At 45.9% G+C, this 24951-nt stretch overlaps 1 protein-coding gene across 1 annotated transcript in view; it reads left to right on the top strand.

Moving 5' to 3' along the window:
- The first annotated feature begins 683 nt into the window (after positions 1–683).
- The window catches only part of LOC137536794 (pulmonary surfactant-associated protein D-like), a 127232-nt gene continuing 102964 nt past the window's right edge, over positions 684–24951 (top strand). The window contains exons 1-2 of the mRNA XM_068258995.1: positions 684–708; positions 3042–3120. Of these exons, the coding sequence (XP_068115096.1) occupies positions 703–708; positions 3042–3120 (85 nt within the window). The 5' untranslated portion in view covers positions 684–702. The remainder of the gene's footprint in view (positions 709–3041; positions 3121–24951) is intronic.

The following is a 24951-nucleotide window of genomic DNA, read 5'->3' as shown; positions in this document are numbered from 1 at the left end:
TTGAAGGCTACAGGGGGCTGGAAGAAGCCACAGATCAGTTCAGTAGTTTAGTATTGTATTTTTTAGTTCTGTTCAGGGCTACTTAAAAATTGTGTTTATTGAAGACCGCGTCTAGCATGATAACAATCTCCAAACTGAGTTTGTCCTCAAGTCAAAACTTCCCCCATTCTTATCCTCAGAGTATCTGCATTACTGATAAGAACATGACATTTGTAGGTTGTCACTGAGTACATTATGGGACTGGGAGGTAGAAAAACTGAGGAAATCCACCTGCTGGCCAAGCAGCAGTAACCCTGTGTTATCACTCCCAATAGAAACCTGCAGCAAGTCTTCACTGTGAGCAGGAACACCTGATTACCGCTGCTTGGCCAGCAAGTGGATTTCCTCAGTTTTTCCAGCTCCCAGCCCAACACTGACTGAGTAAATACTATAGCGATTGCCAAACTAGAGACACATGTCCCACAAAAATGATATCATTGACTTGGTACAAACTGGAAAGACCAGTCCCTTTACCATAGAAATAAGCCGGGATGTTGAAAAGCCATTTGCAAGGAAGATAAAAAAAAAATATCTTTTATTTACACTATAAATTCAACGTCACATAAAATGTTGAGATTGCCAAATACCTTACCGTTATATATAGATGCACACCTTGGACAGTTCTCTCTTGTGGCTGAGATTACATCGAGTTGCATTGTGACTATGCTGGTGAGTACACCCCCTCTTTTGAAAACTCTTTAATGAGAGCATTGATTCATTTCTCAGTAAAATACTGTATGCCTACGCAGTTATATTACAGAATAAGAGCCCTTTTTTCTGCGAATTGCATTTGTAAACATGCATGATTTGATGCTTTTTCTATACACGGTTTGAGTGTTACAGCATGATTGTTCATGCAATCATAGTTACGTATGGCATGTTTGCAATTTTTGGGATATAAGGATGAAACCGCGCAGCATAGGTAAATCTCATGATAATAGTATAGCATCATGCTTGCTGTGCGATTTTTTTGTGCAGTCCCATAGACAACAAACTACACGTAATTGCAGGAATACAATATTTTTTGTATTGTATTTTTTTTATTGTATATATTTATATCGCTATCACAATTATACCGTGGTCTGCGAGTATTAAGTAGTACAGATATCTATATGTTTATAATAGGCACTATTGTATTGACCTGAGGAAGCGGGCCAGCTCCCATGAAACGCATAGTCTATTGTGCATGGAATAAATGTATACTTACAGTACCTTTTGTGGTTTGTCCTTGTTTAGGTAAGATTTATATACTGCTAGATATTTATATTAAGAAATCAGACACTATGGGCCTGATTCACAAAGCGGTGCTAACAGTTAGCACGCTGGTGAAAAGCCCTTTATCACGCCTAAACTCAGTTTAGGCATGATAAGTTTAGGTGTGATAAGTTTAGGTGTGATAAGTTTAGGCGTGATAAGTTTAAACACCAACTGGGTTAGCACCGCAGTGCACAGCTGATCAAAAGTTTTGCGCTAGCAAAGTTTGGTGCACTTCGCATAGAGTTTAATAGCGCTGCTTTGCATGCGGGACTTCACGCGCAATCTAAACTTATCATGCCTAAACTTATCACGCCTAAACTTAGCATGCCTAAACTGGCTTTTCACCAGCGTGGTGCAATGGTTATCACGCCTAAAGTCTCTAACTGGGTTAGCACGACTTTGTGAATCGAGCCCTTAGGGTGCAAAGTACCTAATCTTCCTATGTCTGCAGTGTAATTATAAGTGATGCCTAAGCCTGCTCCATTGAGAATTCCCTGGTTGCTTATTATTTACATGTACAATATACATACTGTCAGAGCATGAAATTTGGGTGCCCACGGGTAAGGGAAGATTTAGGCACTAATGCAAATATTGGCAATAAGGCTCCCAAAGCAGAAAATTGGGCACGTGATAATTATTAATTTGAATATTTTAACATTATAGTCTATGATGTTTGTTATTGTTTTAAAAATTAGAACATTATAGTTTTTGACATTTTTAATGTTTAGTATGTATAAATTATTCTTTTTTAAACGTTATTGTTTTGAAATGTACCATTTTCAGTATTATAAGGTTACAATAGGGGTTTTACAGTTAGTGGTCAGAAAGGGGGGTTTTAGGGTTAGGATTTAAGAAGGAGGCTTTTAGGGTTAGGCATCAAGAAGGAGGGTTTTAGGGTTAGGCATCAAGAAGGAGGGTTTTAGGGTGAGGCATCAAGGAGGAGGCTTTTAGGGTTAGGCGCCAGGTAGGGGGGTTTAGGGTTAGGTGTCAGGAAGGGAGAGTTCTGTGTGTGAGTAGGGTTAGGTTAAGTTGTAGTAAAATATTGCTTTTACCAATATTTTATTATGATACTTTATACTATTTACATACAAGAATTTTGGTAGATATTATCGATAATTTTATTAACGAAAATGGGTGCCCATTTTTCTTTGGGTCCCTATTTCATGCACCCCATATTGTACTCTACACCCCTGCATTCCCAGACTGCTGGTCTAACAACTTCCACCTCTCCGTCCACCTCTTTCTTTCTCCTAGCAAAGTGTATTGTTGCTCAGGTAGATGTGGAACAGCATTACTTAGATTAGATGACAGTGGCCTGTTATCTGTCCATCAGGTCTAAACGGATCAGTACTCTTTCCTGAGTATTTCTGTCATATGCAGCCCTATGGGCAGTAAATGGGAGGGTTTCCAGGAAGAGGCAGATGTAGAGCTGACAGACTAGCTGGTTGCAGTTGCTGTGTCTTTGGTGTACAGTACTGTATGTGCAAATACTGCTGGGAAAAGACTATTTACCAACAAAAGGTTCAGGGGAGTTGCAAGTCTCTTCAGAAGGCAAAATTATCAATCCTATAATTGTCTTACTTGTCTAGTGGTAATTTGAGGCAGATTCAGCATATTAATATAAGATCACTTATCCTTTTAGTCAGTTAGAGGTCAGAATGCTACATATCAGTTTCCCTGCAATAGTGATGCTATTTTAAGATGTCCTTAAAGTTAAGTAAAAAAAAATATTCTGTGCTCTGCAGATGGGCTGTATCTGCAATATGCAACTGGTGCTGGTTTTTGCTGCACTTTTGATTGACGTGGCCTTACATGGAAATGTAGGTAAGAATGTCTAAACTGGTTTTACATGAGGAGCTCTTGGAAAGGATGGTCTGCAAGGTACATATAGATGTAGTCAAAAATAAGAAAAGAGGTAATAAAATTGACCTTGAAACTATAATGATTATCCTAACGGGTTGTTTATAAATACATTTAAAATGTAGATACTGTTTCTTGATCAGAATAATTCAGCTTTGTGGGTGGGAGGAGCTATCATGCAGCAGAGCTTATTCACTACACTGATTTAAGGGGGTAGAAACACAGCTCACTGTAAGTGCCCAGCTCATAAATTATCTTAAAGTGGTCTAACACCCAGCATTTCAACTTTGCTTTAAAAGATTGCTTACAGCTTATAAACTATTATGCCAGATTTTTTTTTTAGCAGAAATTCACTGAATGGATTAAACATGACATTTTAGTGCTGCATTTAGCTAGAAATCCTCCTCCGTGCTTGCTTGTTTAGTTACAAATGTATCTATTTACAAAGTAATAAACAAACACTGCTCTGAGAGAACAAAGAGGGCTTCCCCGGCAGGCTTTTCAAAGGTCTATTTGTATTCCAAATAAAGATACATTTGTAACTAAAAGATAAGAACGGATGCGGATTCCTAGTTGAATCCAACACTAAAATGTCATGTTTAACCCATTCAGTGAATTTCTGCTTAAAAAAAAATCTGGCATAATAGTTTGTAAGCTGTAAGCAATCTTTTAAAGCAAAGTTGTAATGCTGGGTGTTAAACCGCTTTAAGAAGGAGCCTGTACACACACAAAGGTAATGCAGATTTTATGTACATTTTACCAGTGCCGTTTCTGGGTATAGGCAATGCAAACAAAGACCTGGAGTGCCCACTGTCATGCTCAATACTGCACATGCAAGCACAATACTGCACCCTCTGTACTGATGACTGTGTCAAACAATTATAAATAAAGTGGTATTCTTTTAAAACGCTATTACTCCTCCTACACAAAGCTGTTCTTTTGGTTTTCTTTACTTTGGTTCTTCTGGTTTGCTTTACCAGTCATAGGGCCTGATTCACAAAGCGGTGCTAACAGTTAGCACCCTGGTGAAAAGCCCTTTATCATGCCTAAACTCAGTTTAGGCATGATAAGTTTAGGTGTGATAAGTTTAGGTGTGATAAGTTTAGGCATGATAAGTTTAGGTGTGATAAGTTTAAGTGTGATAAGTTTAAGCACCAACTGCGTTAGCACCGCAGTGCACAGCTGATCAAAAGTTTTACGCTAGCAAAGACTGGTGCACTTCGTATAAAGTTTAATGGCGCTGCTTTGCGTGCGGGACTTTGCAAGCGATCTAAACTTATCTAAACTTAGCATGCCTAAACTTATCACACCGGTAACTTCGCGCGAGTTTCTTCTTATCATGCCTAAAGTGAGTTTAGGCGTGATAAGGGCCTTTTCACCAGCGTGCAAACACTTTGCACCGCTTGGTGAATCAAGCCCACTGGCGAACTCAGGGGGCTATTCCGGGTGTCTGGAACCTCCCCCCTGCACTGAGCTGTGTATTCAGCCAGGGAAGCCCGCATAATATAAACAGCCTCATTCTCCCTCCCTTCTTACTTCTGGTGCCTCCCTCCAGCTAATAGAATGAGAGAGGCAGCCGAGCTTCCCTCACAACCCTCACAAGAAGATGCAGCCTGCAGTGAGAGAATGTTGATTATGGAGTCCTGGACTCTCCACAGCACAGAAGTGTCAGACATGATGAAATTAGAGTGCAGGCAAGCTGGTAAATATGCACAGCATGATGCAGAGCTTGCCTGGACTCAGGGTCTGTGGGCAAACATCTGTCTGGTCTCTCCCCATTGTTATAATGACTGCATGTGTGGATAAGGTGTGGATAACAAGCTGAAAAGTTTTTGACAGTCCCTAGACTCCAGGAGGGCTTCTTTCTGACTTGTGTGAGAGACTGACAGGGACAGGAGTCCGATTACAGGCAAGTAGCCTGTGTGATGTGGGACTTCAATACAGATAAGTTCTCTGCTCCATCTCAGGCTATTCTCAATTTCTCCACTCCTCTCTCTGGGCTAGTGCAACGCCAAAATGACAATAGCAATCGCTAGCAATTTGTGAGTGTGATTTTGTGAAGTGATTTTCAGAGCGATTTTTGAATGAATTGCTCAAAAACATGCTACATGCAGTATACCTGCGATTTTGAAAAAATCACAACGCTGCTGTGGGAACACTGTCATAGGGTAACATTAGCCAAGCGCTTTTCAAATCACTGTTGATTTGAAAAACGCTCAGAAGCCCTCTTGGTGTGCACCAGCCTCCCTCATTCACCTCTTCCCCTAGAGCTGGCTGTGTGTTCTTGTCATACAGGAAAGCTAAATAAAAGTGCAATCCTGGTGAGGCAAAATATTATTATTTAGTATTTATATAGCGCCGCCATCTTCCGCAGATGCATATATCCCTGCATCATATGGGTATCGCTTGCGCTATATGAAACTATGTAGCATATTCCACTGAATTGTCCAAACTAAGTCTATCTCCTTTTCCTCTCTTGGGGAGTTGTTCCAGCGCTGTACCCCATTCACATTTGCTGCTACCAGAAGCCCTCAGAAACACTAGTGTCCTTGAGTACTTCCAAAGATAGGCAGCTCCGTAATACGCCAGCGCACTTTTGTGCATGGGCAGTATGGAGCCACCTGTATTCGGAAGCACTCGGGACATACGTGCTTCTGGACCTTTCAGGAACCCCCCCCTTAAAAATCCTGCGTTTGCCCCTGAAGCCCCTAAACTTATCGGGCTTGATTCACAAAGCGGTGCTAACAGTTAGCACCCTGGTGAAAAGCCCTTTATCATGCCTAAACTCAGTTTAGGCATGATAAGTTTAGGAGTGATAAGTTTAGGTGTGATAAGTTTAGGCATGCTAAGTTTAAGCGCCAACTGCGTTAGCACCGCAGTGCACAGCTGATCAAAAGTTTTACGCTAGCAAAGACTGGTGCACTTTGTATAAAGTTTAATGGCGCTGCTTTGCGTGCGGGACTTTGCAAGCGATCTAAACTTATCTAAACTTAGCATGCCTAAACTTATCACACCTAAACTTATCACACCTAAACTTATCACGCCTAAACTGGCTTTTCACCAGCATGGTGCAATGGTTATCATGCCTAAAGTCTTTTAGGCATGCTAACTGGGTTAGCACCGCTTTGTGAATCGAGCCCATCACGCCTAAACTGGCTTTTCACCAGTGTGGTGCAAAGGTTATCATGCCTAAAGTCTTTTAGGCGTGATAACTGAGTTATCACCGCTTTGTGAATCAGGCCCGATAAGTTTAGGGGCTCGATTCACAAAGCGGTGCAAAGTGTTAGCACCATGGTGAAAAGGCCCTTATCACGCCTAAAGTCACTTTAGGCATGATAAGAAGAAACTCTCGCGAAGTTGCCGCGCGTAAGTGCGCGCGCAACACCCGACGCTTCGCGCGAAGCTCCCATTAAGCCCTATGGGACTTTGCGCGCGCTCTCACGCGCGAACGCGCGAACGCGCTTACGCGCGGTAACTTCGCGCGAAGAGCAGGAAAAATCGGTGATAACTCAGTGGTGAAAAGGTCATCACGCCTAAAGTCTTTTAGGCGTGATAACTGGGTTATCACCGCTTTGTGAATCGAGGCCTAGGTGTGATAAGTTTAGGCATGATAAGTTTAGGTGTGATAAGTTTAGGTGTGATAAGTTTAGGCATGATAAGTTTAAGCACCAACTGCGTTAGCACCGCAATGCACAGCTGATCAAAAGTTTTGCGCTAGCAAAGTCTGGTGCACTTCGCATAGAGTTTAATGGCGCTGCTTTGCGTGCAGGACTTTGCACGCTATCTACACTTATCTAAACTTAGCATGCCTAAACTTATCACACCTAAACTTATCACACCTAAACTTATCACGCCTAAACTGGCTTTTCACCAGCGTGGTGCAGTGGTTATCACGCCTGGGGCCTGATTCACAAAGCGGTGCTAACAGTTAGCACCCTGGTGAAAAGCCCTTTATCATGCCTAAACTCAGTTTAGGCATGATAAGTTTAGGTGTGATAAGTTTAGGTGTGATAAGTTTAGGCATGATAAGTTTAGGTGTGTTAAGTTCAGGCATGATAAGTTTAAGCGGCAACTGCGTTAGCACCGCAGTGCACAGCTGATCAAAAGCTTTACGCTAGCAAAGACTGGTGCACTTTGTATAAAGTTTAATGGCGCTGCTTTGCGTGCGGGACTTTGCAAGCGATCTAAACTTATCTAAACTTATCATGCCTAAACTTATCACACCTAAACTTATCACGCCTAAACTTATCACGCCTAAACTGGCTTTTCACCAGCATGGTGCAATGGTTATCATGCCTAAAGTCTTTTAGGCGTGCTAACTGGGTTAGCACCACTTTGTGAATCGAGCCCCTAAAGTCTCTAACTGGGTTAGCACCGCTTTGTGAATCGAGCCCTTAAACTGGCTTTTCACCAGAGTGGTGCAATGGTTATCATGCCTAAAGTCTCTAACTGGGTTAGCACTAGTGTTGGGCGAACAGTGTTCGCCACTGTTCGGGTTCTGCAGAACATCACCCTGTTCGGGTGATGTTCGAGTTCGGCCGAACACCTGATGGTGTTCGGCCTTTTAAGTTCGGGTTTGGCCCGAACTATTGAATGGCCGCCGACAGGGCCGAACAGGGCCCCTGTTCGGCCGAACAGGGCCCTGTTCGCCCGAACATGCCGCAATACGGCCCCCCTATGGGGTCGCAGGCATAAGGGGGGAGCATGCCCCGATCGCGGGGGGGGGGTCGGAAATTCCCCCCACCCCCTCCGCTAGCGCTCCCCCTTCTGCCCGCTTCCCCATACAAAAGTTTAAGGAAAGTACCTGCGGTAGTGGATGGCCTGGCAGTGGCACTGTGGAGTGAGGAGGAGGAGTCCGGAGAGTGACGCGTTGAGGGAGGCCGGGCAGCGGGCGTGAGGTCAGAGAAAGGGCGGAAGTACCACAAGGGTACTACCGCTGAACCCTGAAACTTTTGTATGGGGAAGCGGGCAGAGGGGGGAGCGCTAGCGGAGGGGGCATGCTCCCCCCTTATGCCTGCGACCCCATAGGGCCCCCAAAAGCGGGATGTTCGGGAAGTTCGGGGTTCGGCCCGAACATGCCGAACATCTCGGCCATGTTCGGCGAACTTTCCCGAACCCGAACATCCAGGTGTTCGCCCATCACTAGTTAGCACCGCTTTGTGAATCGAGCCCATAATGTCAAACTTCTTTCCGATGCCTGGCCCTGCTCTCCTCCTCAAAGATGACTTCTTTTTTTACATCAAACCCTTAAGCTGGCCATACACTGGCCCGATTTGCGGTCGTTTTGACAGCAGATTCGATCACTGGGATCGAATCTGCTGCCAATCGTTCGCGCTAAACGCTCCCGCCGATCCAATTTCCTCCCGAAATCGGATCGGACCATCGATCGCGCCACGCGGAAAAATACCGTCGATCGCCCGCGGGTAGGGAGCGCGTCGCTAGCGGCGGCCGATCAGATCAGGTATACATTACCTGACGCTGGCTCCCGGGCATCTTCTCCGCGCTGCACCGCTCTGTCCCTGTTTCCATCCCAGCGTACATTAACTTCCTGTGTCACTGCAGTGACCAGGAAGTTCAAATAGAGGGCGCTCTATTTGAACTTCCTGGTCATGGAGTGACACAGTGTACGCTGGAATGCGGTGCGGGGTTTAGGTAATGTATACGGGGGGGGGGGGGGGGGGGACAGGCGGCAGGAGCAGCTCAACAGATTGTGATCGGTTTCAAGCTGAAACCGATTCACAATCTGTTTGCAGTAAAGGTGGCCATACGATCCCTCTCTGATCAGATTCGATCAGATAGGGATCTGTCAGCTGGTCGATCTAATGGCAAATCGACCAGTGTTTGGCTACCTTTATCCTTATCTGCTCCCAAAAGTAACCCCTTCCTAATGCCTTAACCTTACACTCCTCCTCCAGCATTACCTATTACCTCCCCTTTGAAGTTATCACTTTCCTTACATCCAACCCTAAATCTCCCCCTAGTATTTTCCCTTTCCCGATGCCTAACTCTAAACGCTAATACCTTGCAAATGTGTATAATTCCTCTATTACCTACCATTGTTAAGATCTCTATGTTCCCTATATGCACCTTGGGGCTGTCATGAATAGTAATTTTGTTGTGTTACACAAGGACAATAAAGTGTTAAATCTTGAATCTAACTCTGAACTTCTAACTCTGACATGTTAACTTAACCTCAGCCAAATCATACACCCTGAATCACTGCTGACAGTATTAGTTATGCTGACAACCACTCATCCACTGAACGTACCTACTTCCAATAATATTTAATTTTATTGTTTTTTTAAAAATAGAACAAAATAAGTGTTACAAGCAAGGCCGGATTTACCATGAGGCACTGTAGGCACGTGCCTACAGGGGCCTGATGATGGAAAGGTGGCTCATACCCCTGCCCTAGTGCCTCCCTCCTTCCCTATGCAGAGTCCCGACTCCCGAGCAGAAATTAGAGGTTACTCACCTAGTTCTCAGCAATCCACTTGCGAGATCTCCCTTCAGTTGGAGGCACCACTAGCTACCTCTAGCTACCTAATGCTAAGGGAAACCTGTAGCTACTGGTGCCTATGACAGGCATGAGAAATAATAAAGAAGTGACAGCTGGGACAGCCAGCACACTTGTAGTGCGGTTCGGCAGGGGTTGTAGGTTCATGGAGGGCAACGTCTAGGGTGCCAGGATATCTGTGCCTGTAGGCTCCTATGATGTAAATCCAGGCCTGATTACAAGTAAATGTTTCTTGTCCTTTAAAGCTCCTTTTGCTGGTATGATGAATAGGTTTTATGAGCATTTTTTTTTTACTGCTGTTACTGCTGTAGTAAACCAGTCTCTAGCATTACAGAAAACAAGACTCCTGTCCTGAATGTATCTTGTCTTTGCTATGCAGCAGTAAAACAAAACAAAAAAATGAAAATAAAATGTTTATTTGTATTATTTCATAGTTTTTTTTTTTGGTTCATAGGTTTTTCGGTTCAATACTGAATGTTCTCTTTAGCTTTATAGACCTATGATACTAAGGGGTTGATTCAGTTGATTCATTGAGCTACGGGGATCATGTCCTATGAAGCCACTGGACCTGACAGGGCTCAGAGGAGCAGCTGTTATGTGAATAGAGCATGCATAAGTTATCAGTGCATGCTACACAGTACTACCGAACGTAACATGCGCACAACTCACGCTGCTCACATTAAGCTGGGCTGCTTTAACAAACAAACACAGAACATTTATATCGTGCTTTTCGCTTGGCAGACTCAAAGCACCAGAGCTGCAGCCACTAGGCTCTATAGGCAGTAGCAGTCTTAGGGAGTCTTTCCCAAGGTCTACTATTGAATAGGTGCTGGCAGAGCCCTTCACCATTACAGTATCCAGCCACCGCAGCTTAACCTCCTTGGTGGTAATCCCGAGCTAGGTTTGGGGCGGAAAACCGCAGCTCATAGTGGTAATCCCGACCTATGCTCGGGGAACCTGCCGGAGGATGTATGCAGAGCAATGTACACAGCAGGCGTTTCAACATACCCATAGCATTTGTAAAGCGCTTTTCTCCCATAGAACTCAAAGCGCATAGTTGTGTCTCAGATCAATAGAGAATTCCAGGCTAAACTGTGTAACAGAGGAAATAGTCAGGTGTTCATAAATGCCAGACTGAAGAGGTGGGTTTTCAGTTTAGACTTAAATACTTCCCGGGATGGAGCTTTCTTGATCAAGTGCGGCAGGGAGTTCCAAAGTGTAAAGGCAGCATGACAGAAGGCTCTGTCTCCAAAGGTTTTGAGGGGGCTCTGGGGGTGACCAAGGTGTTGCATCCTTGTGATCTAAGATTGTGTGTGTGGGAGGGGGGGGGGTGATGTAGTAGCAACAAGTACTTCAGGTATCCAGGGCCCAGATTGTGCAAGGATTTGAATGTCAGTAAGCCAATCTCAAACAAAATTCTCCATTTTATCGATAGCCAGTGGAGTGAGCACAGGGTTGGTGTTATGTGGCAATGGCAGGGTTGGCTCGTTGACAGCTTTGCAGCGGCATTCTGTACTAATTGCAGGTGGCATAGGTCTTTCTTTGGAAGGCCTGTGTAGCTAACATTGCAGTAGTCCAACCATGATGGCATGAACTAGGGTTTGAAGGGTTTGTAGAAAAACACTAACTGATGACCCGGGACTGTTACTAGTAAGGGTCAGACCTATACCATAATGCAATTAACGTAGTTCTAAATTGTTTTTGCTGTGTGTCTTGTCTTCTTGTACTATGTCTATGTCATGTGTACCACAAATAATTCCGAATATAGCTCTGCTGTATTTGGCGAAATAAAATAATTCTGATTCGGATTCGGATTGAAGATCCTCTGAAGGAATTAGGTGTTTAATCTTTTCAATATTCCTTAGATGAAAGAAGGAATGTTTCACAACAGCTTAGATTTGATTCCTGAAGCTTAATTTCCCATCAATCAGTACTCCCAGGCTGCGCACACAGTCTGAGTTGTTCAGGTCTGAGCTCCCTATCCTTAGCGGTGCTGGTTGAGACTGGGGCTGCTTTGCTGTCGGGCCCTAACCCTCGATAACAAGAACCTCAGTTTTGTCAGCATTAAGTTTTAGCCAGTTATTATTCATCCACTCCTGAAGCTCAGCTAAACATGTGTTTATTTGTGGAGTGGGGTCTGTGATGCCAGGTTTGAATGACAAATTTAGCTGGGTGTCATCAGCATAGCAATCATATGTCAGGCCATGTTTTTGTATGATTTCTCCAAGTGGCAGCATGTATATGGTGAAAAGTAAAGGGGATAATATTGTGCCCTGAGGTACACCATATTTTAGTGGTACAGGGTTGGAGAGGAAGGGCCCTAAAGCTATACTTTGTGTTCTGCCAGACAGGAGGGAGTTGAACCACTGGAGAACAATGCCATCTATGCCACAGTACTCTTGTAGCCTGTTAAGCAAGATTTCATAATCGACTGTGTCAAAAGCCGCTAAGAGGTCGAGCAAAATCAGGATGGAACATTGGCCTCTGTCTCAAACCATGTGCATATCATTGCAAATCTGGATGAGGGCTGTTTCACAGCTGTGATATTTCCTGATTGAAGAGGGTCAAGAATACTGTTTCTGGAGAGCCTGGCTTCAAGTTGGAGATAGACAGTCTTTTTAATAACTGTACTCAGAAAGGGGAGGTTTGAGACAGGTTTGTAGTTGTTTAGAGCATCTGGGTCTAAGGATGGTTTCTTGAGTATTGGCCTGTCGATTGCTTCTTTCAGACAAGAGGGAAAACCGTTTACTATTTTGTGGAATGCCAGTGTAAATAGTTCAGGGCATTTCAACATGAACTTAGTGGGGCCAGGGTCCAGATCGCAGGTAGTCTGGTGAAGGTTTGAGATGATATCCAAGATGTCTTTTTCAGTGATTACCTTAAAATCAGACCATGGTGGTAGGCTATTATTGCATCCGTTATATGGCTCTGCATAGGTTTTTCGGGGTTGTGAATTGAATGGCAGATCGTATGGAGAATACTTTGTCTGAGAAGACGGGGGCAAATTTCTCGCACAGGTCCTGTGAAGGTCTGATGCTGGATTTCCTACAAAATGGATTGCAGAAATTGTCAACCATGCGGAAAAGTTGGGCAGGTCTGTTAGCTGCATTTGTAAATAGTTTAGGACATTTTAATATGAACTTAGTGGGGCCAGGGGCCAGATCGCAGGTAGTCTGGTGAAGGTTTGAGAGGATATCCAAGATGTCTTTTTCAGTGATTACCTTAAAATCAGACCATGGTGGTTGGCTATTTTTGCATGAGTTATATGGCTCTGCGTAGGTTTCCGGACCTGTGAATTGAATGGCAGATCGTATGGAGGAGACTTTGAGAAGAAGTGGGCAAATTTCTCGCACAGGTCCTGTGAAGGTCTGATGCTGGATTTCCTGCAAGATGGATTGCAGAGAAAGTTGGGCAGGTCTGGTGTCTGCATTTGCAATCTCGTGAGACAGGAATAAGGACTTCTTTTTGTTAATCAGCATTTGATATTTTTTCAGGTGAGCAATTAGGGAAAGTTTGTCTTTGTTTCTTTAGTTCCTTTATAGAGTTGTCAAACCAGCGAGCGGAACGTTTAATCTTTAAGGGAGCTATGGCGTCAAAAGCGGCCGAGACATTGTGGTTATATTTAAGGACCATGGATTCAAGGCCTAAGTTGTGATCTGTCAGTCCGTCTAGATTGAGGCTGTTCTGAAGGTGTTGGGGTGACAAACCTTTCAAGGAACAATATTTTATTAGTTCTTTCAGTTGGTGTTTTGTGGCTGGTGCTGTAAGGGAGAAGTGGACGGTGTGGTGGCCTGACCAAACTACTGGATCAATTTCCACATTAGATATTAGAAGTTCTGAATGGAAAATGAGGTCCAAAGTGTGTCCTTTTTTGTGGGTAGGGAGGTTGATGACTTAAGAGAAGCCCAGTTCATTCATGGAAAGAAGTAACTCATACCACCAAGGGGGTTAATGAATCAACTCCTTAGTGTTTTATCAGCATGTATCTAGTAAAAAGATCTACTATTAATACATTTTTTGTTAGCCAAATTAATTTTAAAGAGAAATTCTATAATGTATTATACCAGCAGTCAGTGGATCTGTGTGACTGCACATTGTATTATACCAGTCAGTGCATACCTTTCACTTGAATGGATGGCAGACTTGCCCTCCATAACAAATTCTCATTATAAGATTTCCAGTGTATTAGTCTCATCATTATACAGCAGTCAGCAGGGTCTCATTGTATTATACCAGCAGTCAGTGCATACTTTTCACTGCAATTGTGTGACTGCACATTGTATTATACTAGCAATCAGTAGACAGTATATACTAGGGATGGGACGAATCCACAATTTTTTCGAATCCGAATCCGAATCCGAATCTGAAAAGGTTCTCGAATATCTCGAACCTTTCGAATCCCGAATCTAACGAATCCTGCACATAAGAATTGTGCGATCCGTGGTATAGTTGCCCGCAGTATAGGTAGCGAGTTAAAGGTGCCTTCAGTATAGCTAGCTAGGTATGGGTGCCTTCAATATTGGTAGTTTTCAGTATAGGTAGCAAGGTGTAGGGGCCTGCAGTATAGGTAGCAAGGTATATGGGCCTTCAGTATAGGTAGCAGGGTATATAGGCCTTCAGTATAGGTAGCAGGGTATATGGGCCTTCAGTACAGGTAGCAGGGTATATGGGCCTTCAGTATAGGTAGCAGGGTATATGGGCCTTCAGTATAGGTAGCAGGGTATATGGGCCTTCAGTATAGGTAGCAGGGTATATGGGCCTTCAGTATAGGTAGCAGGGTATATGGGCCTTCAGTATAGGTAGCAGGGTATATGGGCCTTCAGTATAGGTAGCAGGGTATATGGGCCTTCAGTATAGGTAGCAGGGTATATAGGCCTTCAGTATAGGTAGCAGGGTATATAGGCCTTCAGTATAGGTAGCAGGGTATATGGGCCTTCAGTATAGGTAGCAGGGTATATGGGCCTTCAGTATAGGTAGCAGGGTATATAGGCCTTCAGTATAGGTAACAGGGTATATGGGCCTTCAGTATAGGTAGCAGGGTATATGGGCCTTCAGTATAGGTAACAGGGTATATAGAGGCCTTAATTATAGGTAGGTATGTAGGTAGGTATAGGGGCCTTTAGGTAGGTAAAGGAACCTTCAGTATAGGTAGCAGGGTATAGAGCCTTAAGTATAGGTAGGTATGTAGGTAGGTATAGGGGCCTTTAGGTAGGTAGGTATAGGGGCCTTTAGGTAGGTAGGTAGGTAGGTACGTATAGGGGGCCTTTAGGTAGGTATAGTGGCCTGTAGGTAGGTAGGTAGTTAAAGGGACCTTCAGTATAGGTAGCAGGGTATAGGGCCTTAAGTATAGGTAGGTATGTAGGTAGGTAGGTATAGTGGCCTGTAGGTAGGTAGGTATAGTGGCCAGTAGGTAGGTAGGTATAGTGTCCTGTAGGTAGGTAGGTAGTTAAAGGGACCTTCAGTATAGGTAGCAGGGTATAGGGCCTTAAGTATAGGTAGGTATGTAGGTAGGTAGGTAAGGGGGCCTTTAGGTAGGTAGGTATAGGGGCCTTTAGGTAGGTAGGCACGTATAGGGGGCCTTTAGGTAGGTATAGGGGCCTTTAGGTAGGTAGGTAGGTAGGTATAGAGGCCTGTAGGTAGGTATAGGGGCCTTTGGGTAGGTAGGTAGGTATAGGGGCCTTTAGGTAGGTAGGTACGTATAGGGGGCCTTTAGGTAGGTAGGTACGTATAGGGGGCCTTTAGGTAGGTATAGTGGCCTGTAGGTAGGTAGGTATAGTGGCCGGTAGGTAGGTATAGTGTCCTGTAGGTAGATAGGTAGGTAGTTAAAGGGACCTTCAGTATAGGTAGCAGGGTATAGGGCCTTAAGTATAGGTAGATATGTAGGTAGGTAGGTATAGGGGCCTTTAGGTAGGTAGGTAGGTAGGTATAGGGGCCTTTAGGTAGGTATAGGGGCCTTTAGGTAGGTAGGTAGGTACATATAGGGGGCCTTTAGGTAGGTATAGGGGCCTGTAGGTAGGTAGGGATAGTGGTAGGTAGGTACGTATCCTTTAGGTAGGTATAGGGGCCTGTAGGTAGGTAGGTATAGTGGCGGGTAGGTAGGTAGGTACGTATAGGGGGCCTTTAGGTAGGTATAGAGGGAGGTATAGAGGTAGTTAGGTAGGTAGGTAGGTAGGTAGGTAGGTAGGTAGGTAGGTGTAGGTGTCGCTCCCCCTCCCCCCCACGGCCTCCTCCGTCCCCCGTGCCTGCATAAGTATCAACTCACCTGTCCAGTGGAGCGCAGAGCGGCAGACCTCCTCGTTACTTCTCGGTTCCCTCTAGTGGCCGGACCGGCTTTTACAGATGACGTCATTGTAAAAGCCGTCACTAGAGGGAACCAGGAAGTGAGCGAGAGGTCTGCTGCTCTGCGCTCCACTGGACAGGTGAGTTGATACAATGTATGCGGGCGGGCGGAGGAGGCGCGGGGCGGGCGGAGGAGACGCGGGGGGGGGGGGGGGCTCGGAGGAGGACGAGGACGAGTGCGAGCGGCGGATGCGCGCCGATGCAGCGTCGGGATTCGGCGGATTCGCAAAGTGGAAAATGGCGTCGGGATTCGAATCCACGAATCTCGAATATTTCCCAATATTCGAGGGATTCGTGGATTCGCCGGATTCGTCGTCCCATCCCTAGTATATACCTTTCACTGCATCTGTTTGACTGCACATTGTATTATACCAACAGTCAGTGCATACCTTTCACTTCATCCCCCCCCCCCCCCACCCAATATGGACAAAACAACAGGCAGAGGCAGATCCAGAGGCAGGCCACCCACCAGGTCTGTTTGAGGTCATGCTGACGTGATTTTATGTGGCCCACGACCAAAGTACAGTGTTCAGAAGGCAGGTGCCAGCAACTCCCAAGATTGTCAGGACGTAGTTGACAATTTAACACAGAACACCTTATTTTCCTTAGCTTCTGCACGGAGCAGTGACATATCTTCCTCCTCCTGCTCTAATTCTGGCACCCCACTTAACACTCAGCCGGCAGTCACCAGTGCTACTACTAGCACCACATCCGCTCCATTTGACAGTTCGCAGGAGTTATTTGACGGGGAATTAACTGATTCACAACCATTATTGTTAGAACAAAATGAAGACACTAAGCAAGTTACATCACCTCATATGTCTGAGTTAGGCATCAGTATGAACGTAAGGTGCGAGAATGATGAAGTACCTGCTGTTAGTGCAGTTTTGGAGGTGTCTGATACAAGCAAAACTGTGGAGGAGGATTATGATGATGATGATACTCCCATGGATGTCACGTGGGTTCCCAATAGACCAGATGAACAGGGGGACAGTTCAGAGGGGGAGTCAGAGAGGAGTAGGAGGAGATGAGTTGCTGAAAGATGCAGGGGGAGTTTGTCATCAGAAAAAGCTCATGGCAGTGTCCGGCGGCATGTATCGCCACCTATGGACAGCCAGCCAACATGCCCTTCAAGGTCAGCTGCTGCTGCCACCACCACAATGCCATCATCCCAGGGCTAGAGATGAGCCGAAATTTTCGAAATTTCGAACTGCTTTTATTACGAATGCGAAATTTAACATTACGACCCAAATTCGTAATTTCGTAATTAATTTTCAAATCGTAATTTACAATTTCGTAATCGAAATTTCACTCCCGTAATGACGAATTTCGTGTCTCCAACCGAAATTTTACTGTTTCAGGTTTGTAAGGGTTTCTATCCCTCTAGATGCCTAAAATGAATAGCACAGCCAGCCCTCCTCCTCCTCCTCCTCCTCCTCCTCCTCCTCCTCCTCCTCCTCCTCCTCCTCCTCCTCCTCCTCCTCCTCCTCCTCCTCCTCCTCCTCCTCCTCCTCCTCCTCTCTCTCTCTCTCTCTCTCTCTCTCTCTCTCTCTCTCTCTCTCTCTCTCTCTCTCTCTCTCTCTCTCTCTCTCTCTCTCTCCCCCCAGAGATCTGTAGTATTTCAAAACCATACTCACATTCATGACATGTCCAGGGATCAAACCCAGGCCAACCACATGGAAGACAGCTATGCTCACCACCATACCACCAAACACACACTAAATAGACTGCTAACCTAAATCTTACTTGTAGACAGTCATATGAGACACATGCTGGGTGCAGGGCTTTGTGATTGGACCATGGACCATGCGATAGAGTGAGGTGCAAAAATGAAATCATGCCTAGCAGAGGATGGTTTCACAATGCTAAATGCTAGGCTGGCTGTGGTGCAATTGGTTAGTGCGTCTGGCTGGTAACAGCAAGGTTACAGGTTCGATTCCATCCAGGCATGTCTTTTCCTTTTGCGTTCAACAGTTGTCCAAACAGAGCCAACAGAGCCCCAGATAGCCATGTAGAGTTAGGTCACAGCTAGCCTGGCTGTGGTGCAATTGGTTAGTGTGTCTGGCTGGTAACAGCAAGATTACAGGTTCGATTCCATCCAGGCATGTCTTTTCCTTTTGAGTTCAACAGTTGTCCAAACACCGAGCACAAAGTTTTGCATGCGTAAAGTTTTACGCACGCAAAATACCCCATGGGGTTCAATGGCGCAGCGCGCGCACGCAAAAGGAAAAGACATGCCTGGATGGAATCAAACCTTGCTGTTACCAGCCAGACACACTAACCAATTGCACCACAGCCAGGCTAGCTGTGACCTAACTCTACATGGCTATCTGGGGCTCTGTTGGCTCTGTTTGGACAACTGTTGAACGCAAAAGGAAAAGACATGCCTGGATGGAATCGAACCTGTAACCTTGCTGTTACCAGCCAGACGCACTAACCAATTGCACCACAGCCAGGCTAGCTGTGACCTAACTCTACATGGCTATCTGGGGCTCTGTTGGCTCTGTTTGGACAACTGTTGAACGCAAAAGGAAAAGACATGCCTGGATGGAATCGAACCTGTAACCTTGCTGTTACCAGCCAGACGCACTAACCAATTGCACCACAGCCAGGCTAGCAGTGACCTAACTCTACATGGCTATCTGGGGCTCTGTTGACTCTGTTTGGACAACTGTTGAACGCAAAAGGAAAAGACATGCCTGGATGGAATCAAACCTGTAACCTTGCTGTTACTAGCCAGACGCACTAACCAATTGCACCACAGCCAGGCTAGCTGTGACCCAACTCTACATGGCTATCTGGGGCTCTGTTGGCTCTGTTTGGACAACTGTTGAACGCAAAAGGAAAAGACATGCCTGGATGGAATTGAACCTGTAACCTTGCTGTTACCAGCCAGACACACTAACCAATTGCACCACAGCCAGCCTAGCATTTAGCACTGTGAAACCATCCTCTGCTAGGCATGATTTCATTTTTGCACCTCACTCTATCGCATGGTCCAATCACAAAGCCCTGCACCCAGCATGTGTCTCATATGACTGTCTACAAGTAAGATTTAGGTTAGCAGTCTATTTAGTGTGTGTTTGGTGGTATGGTGGTGAGCATAGCTGTCTTCCATGTGGTTGGCCTGGGTTTGATCCCTGGACATGTCATGAATGTGAGTATGGTTTTGAAGTACTACAGATCTCTGGAGAGAGAGAGAGAGAGAGAGAGAGAGAGAGAGAGAGAGAGAGAGAGAGAGAGAGAGAGAGAGAGAGAGAGAGAGGGAGGAGGAGGAGGAGGAGGAGGAGGAGGCTGTGCTATTCATTTTAGACATCTAGAGGGATAGAAACCCTTACAAACCTGAAACAGTAAAATTTCGGTTGGAGACACGAAATTCGTCATTACGGGAGTGAAATTTCGATTACGAAGGCATCTAGAGGGATAGAAACCTTTGCAAACTTTAAAATACTAAATTTCGTAATCGTAATTACGAAAATTTGCGAAAATTACGAAATTTCGATTACTGCTAAAATCGTAATTGTAGTAATTTCGCGAAATTTCGGAAATTCGTAATTAGGTCATTACGCTCATCCCTACCCAGGGCTCAGCGGTGTGGACATTGGTTTGTGTGTCTGCCTCAGATGAGAGTGATGCCATCTGTACTCTCTGCCACCAAAAATTGAGCCATGGAAAGATTCTGCGATCTCCTCTCCAACTACACACCTCCAGCTCTCCAGGGCCTATGCTGCAGGCCAAGACATGTCTTGCCGCAAAGCCGAGAGTCCCACTGGAGCAGCTCTCCTGGCTGCTCTGAACAAACAGGTGGATCAGTGGCTGACCCCACACCAACTGGAGATCGGCAACCTGGTGTGTGACAATGGCAGCAATCTCATTTCTGCTTTGAGTTTGGGAAAGTTGACACATGAACCCTGCATAGCACATGTGCTGAATCTAATAATCCAAAGATTTGTGTGTAAGTACTCAGGCTTACAGGAGGTCCTGAAGCAGTTCAGGAAGGTGTGTGGGAATTTCAGCCATTCCTACACGGCCACGGCGCGCTTGGCCGATATTCAGCAGAGAAACAACTTGCCATCGAGGCCCTTGATTTGCGATAGCCCGACTCGCTGGAATTCAACACTCCTCATGTTTGACTGCCTGCTACAATAGGAGAAAGCCATCAACAAGTATCTGTACAGCTACGGTGCTAGAGCTCTGGGGAGCTGGGGATTTTCTTGACAAGATACTGGACACTCATGCGTAATGCCTGCAGGCTCATGCGTCCGTATGAGGAGGTGACAAACCTGGTGAGTTGCAGGGAAGGTGCCATTAGCAACTTGATCCCATATGTTTTCTTCCTGGAGCGTGCCGTGTGTAGAGTGGTGGATCAAGCTGTAGAGCAGCGTGAACAGGAAGAGGAGGAAGAGTGGGAACAATCATCAGCAGAACCAGATGTTTCGTCAACACCTGCAGCAGCACAGAGGAGGGGGGAGGAGGGGGTGGAGGAGGAATCATCTGGGGAAGAGGAGTCAGATGAGGACGGTGTTTGTTTTTTTTAGGAGATGGCGGAAGAACAACCGCAGCAGGTGTCGCAGGGGGATTGTGCTGCTCACCTTTCCTGTGGTATTGTTCGTGGCTTGGGGAGGAGGAGAACTTACCTGACATCACTGAGGAAGAGCAAGAGGAGATGGCTAGCAGGTCGGCATCCAACTTTGTGCAGATGGGGTCTTTCATGCTGTCCAGCCTGTTGATGGACCCCCATATAAAAAAACTCAAGGGGAATGACCTGTACTGGGTGGCAACACTACTAGATCCTCAGTATATTTCCTTAACTGACACCTGGCTGTGGACAGAGGAGCAGGAACTGCTCAAGGTGAGAGGCGGAGTGGAGGAGGGTGGCTGTGGAGGTGCAAGGGCAGCAGAGGATAAAGCAGCTGAAGATGCTGGACCAGGAGGAGGAAGAGGAGGCGGAGGGTGGCTTTGCGTTTGTGTGCTGCTTTTCCTCATGTACTCATCCCATTGGTGTTTGTGATGGGAGATCATGTGCCTTCGTAAGGCAGTTGTCCCTTGGTGGGTATTGCATTTTCCACGACTCAGTTTTCGTTGGCAGAGATTACAGATGGCATTGCTGTAATCTAAGACAGAGACACAGAAAAATGCCACACTGGTGAGCTCTGGAATAACGCATTGTGGTGATGGCAGCAGCAGGTGTTGAAGGGCGTGTTGGGTGGCTGACCCTAGGTGGCGATACATGCCGTCAGACACTGCCACAAGCTATTTGCAATGAGCTCTGACTGCTGCTTACAGCAACTCGTCTCCTCCTCCTCTCTGTCTCCCCCTCTGAACTGTCCTCCTGTTCATCTCATCTTCCGGTCTCCCATGTGGCATCCATGCACCTCATCCTCATCATCATCCATAGCTTCACTTGTATCAGACACTTCCAAAACTTCACCAACAACAGGCAGTTCGTCATCATCCTCACACCATACGTCCATGTGTGTAGTGACACCTAATCAAGACATATGAGGCGGTGTAACATCCTTAGCACCTTCATCTTGTAACAATAATGGTTGTGGATCAGTAAATTCATCACAGGAATGTGTGCATATGAATAACTCCTGCAACATCTCAAGTGAAGTGGCTGTGGTGCTAATAGTAGTAGTGGTGGTGGCTCCCGGCTGAGTGGTAAGTAGTTGTGGGGTGCCCGAATCAGAGCAGGAAGAGGAAGATATGTCACAGTTCCGTGCAGAAGCTGAAATGCAGACATCAAACCAACAAACCTTGATTTCGTTGATACCTTTAATGACTAACTGTACATGGTTTAAAGGACTAACACCGGACCACACTTCATGTGCGGAAGCTGAGGAAGGTGAGGTGTGCCGCTGTGTTAACCAGTCAACTATGTCCTCAGAATTTTGGGGGTTGAGGGTACGTGCCCTCTGAACACTGTGCATTGGTCGAGGGCCGCACAAAATCAAACCAGCACGACCTCGAAAAGACCTGCAAGGTGGCCTGCCTCTGCCTCTGCTTGTCATTTTTTCCATATTGGGTATGCAGTAGTACTAACATTATTCAATGGTGGTAGACAGTGTGTGTACAGGGGCGGTAGGGGGGCAGGTGGGACATGTGCCCCCGGGGCACTGGGTCCCTAGGGGCGCCTAGCCGTGACTGTAAGGTTTTTTTTAATATATTGAATTATTTCCCTGCGGGGAGCGCAGAGAAGGGGGAGCAATAGGCTCAGCCATGGGGAAGGGGGGACAGCAGAACACTTACTCTATTCTGGTGCGTAGAGAGATCTGTTCGCTGCTACTCTAGTCTAGTCTAAACCAGAGTAACGGAGCACAGACATTTCTTCGCGCCAAAATATAGTGAGTGTTCCACCGTCGCCCCGCCGCTGATAACTGGAGGGGGGAGCGAGCAGGGCCGTTTTAAGCAACAATGGGGCCCCAGGGCAAAATAAACCTGTGGGGGCCCCCAACAGATACCCCAGAACAAAAATTTACATTAAGGGACCTTTTTTGCAGCTGATATAGTCAGGGTGTGAAGCCCCAATCGGTCGGAGCTCCACATTCTGGCTACCCCAGCCTGCATGGGGGACAAGGGGTTAAAAAGTTTCTGGAGGGGGTACCCCACATCAGACATTTATATCGTGCTTTTCTCCTGGCGGACTCAAAGCGCCCGAGCTGCAGCCACTAGGACGCGCTCTATAGGCATTAGCAGTGTTAGGGAGTCTTTCCCAAGGTCTACTATTGAATAGGTGCTTGCTTACTGAACAGGCAGAGCCGAGATTTGAACCCAGCTCTCCTGTGTCAGAGGCAGAGCCCTTAACCATTACAGTATCCAGCCACTGCAGCTTAACCTCCTTGGTGGTAATCCCGAGCTAGGGTCGGGGCGGAAAACCGAAGCTCATAGTGGTAATCCCGACCTATGCTTGGGGAACCTGCCGGAGGATGTATGCAGAGCAATGTACACAGCAGGCGTTTCAACATATCCATAGCATTTGTAAAGCGCTTTTCTGCCTTTGAACTCAAAGCACATAGTTGTGTCTCAGATCAATACAGGATTGCAGGCTAAACTGTGTTACAGAGGAAATAGTCAGGTGTTCATAAATGCCAGACTGAAGGCAGTAGTAGTGTTAGGGAGACTTGCCTAAGGTCTCCTACTGAATAGGTGCTGGCTTACTGAACAGGCAGAGCCGAGAGTCAAACCCATAGTTACATATACTAGGGACATATATCCCTGGCTACATATACTGGGCACTTATACCCCTGGCTACATATACTGGGCCCACATACCCCTGGCTATATATACTGGGCACATATACCCCTGGCTACATATAGTGGGGACATATACTCCTGTCTACATATACTGGGCACATACACCCCTGGCTGCATATACTAGGGACATATATCCCTGGCTACAAATACTGGGCACATATACCCCTGGCTACATATACTGGGCCCACATACCCCTGGCTATATATACTGGGCACATATTCCCTTGGCTACATATACTGGGCACATATACTCCTGTCTACATATACTGGGCACATACACCCCTGGCTACATATACTAGGGACATATATCCCTGGCTATATATACTGGGTCCACATACCCCTGGCTATATATACTGGGCACATACACCCCTGGCTACATATACTGGGGACATATACTCCTGTCTACATATACTGGGCACATACACTCCTGGCTACATATACTGGGGGCATATACCCTTGGCTACATATACTGGGGACATCTATACCTCTGGCTATGTATACTGGGGACATATACCCCTGGCTACATATACTGGGGACATATAACCCTGGCTACATATACTGAGGACACATGATCGGAAAGAGCAAATTCCATTCCGCGGATTCCGTCAGTGTTAAATTCCGTCGCTATGAAAATTCCGCCAGATTTGTACGAAATTCCGCGGAATTCCGGCTTCCGTTGGAAAAATTTAAATAATCGCTAAAGTAACCTTGTTTATCCTATATGGTAGCACATAGACCCGATTAACTGTTCCCTTAGTCCTTTTCTCGTCTTCCAGGGAATTGTAGTATTTCAAAAGCCAGCTTACATACTGTGGCTGGGAATTGAACCCAGGTCTGAGTGCGTGGTAGGTAGCTCACTTTACCACTATACCACCACCAACACTACATGCTGAAGCCAGCCTAGCATGTACCATTATGATATATCCAAGAGAAAAATTAGCTTGCTTAAGGATTTGTAGCATGTCAAAAGCCAACTCACATTGGCTGGGAATAGAACCCAGGCCTACCGCTCTGTAGGCTGCTATCCTAACCATTATACCACCAACACAACACACTACAATTCTACATGCTGAAGCCAGCCTAGCATGTACTATTATGATATAATTAGCTTGCTTAAGGATTGTAGCATGTCAAAAGCCAACTCACATTGGCCAGGAATTGAACCCAGGTATAGTGCATAGGAAATGAACTGCATAGGAAATGGGATTAGCGTGGCATAATAGTGCATATTGTAGTCCAGTTAGATGCTCAGGAGTATATTTCATGGGTTTTAAAGGGATGGTGCAATAATTGGGGATCATGGGTATACTGCGTGTATATAATGTGATGTGATTTTCATAATACACGTATTTGCTATATCAGCTATTGATCTCTGAGATTTTTTGTTATACATATACCCCTGGCTACATATACTGGGGACACATATACCCCTGGCTACATATGCTGGGGACATATACCACTGGCTACCTATACTGGGGACATCTATAACCCTGGCTACCTATACTGGGGACATTTATATCCCTGGCTACCTATTCTGGGGACTTCTATATACCTCCTGTGAGAGAACGCGGAAAAGCCGCCGCGTGTGCTACTGAGTAGGCGGCTGATTCCGCGTCCAATGCGGCGGTTTGCACGCGGAAGCGTGTGTCTGGTAGCAGGGCAGAACGCGGAAAAGCCGCCGCAT

This window comes from Hyperolius riggenbachi, chromosome 10, assembly GCF_040937935.1.
Source record: "Hyperolius riggenbachi isolate aHypRig1 chromosome 10, aHypRig1.pri, whole genome shotgun sequence".
In the NCBI taxonomy this organism is placed as follows: Eukaryota; Metazoa; Chordata; class Amphibia; order Anura; family Hyperoliidae; genus Hyperolius; species Hyperolius riggenbachi.
Note: the sequence above shows the minus strand (reverse complement) of the source record. Positions and strands in the feature narration are given on the sequence as shown.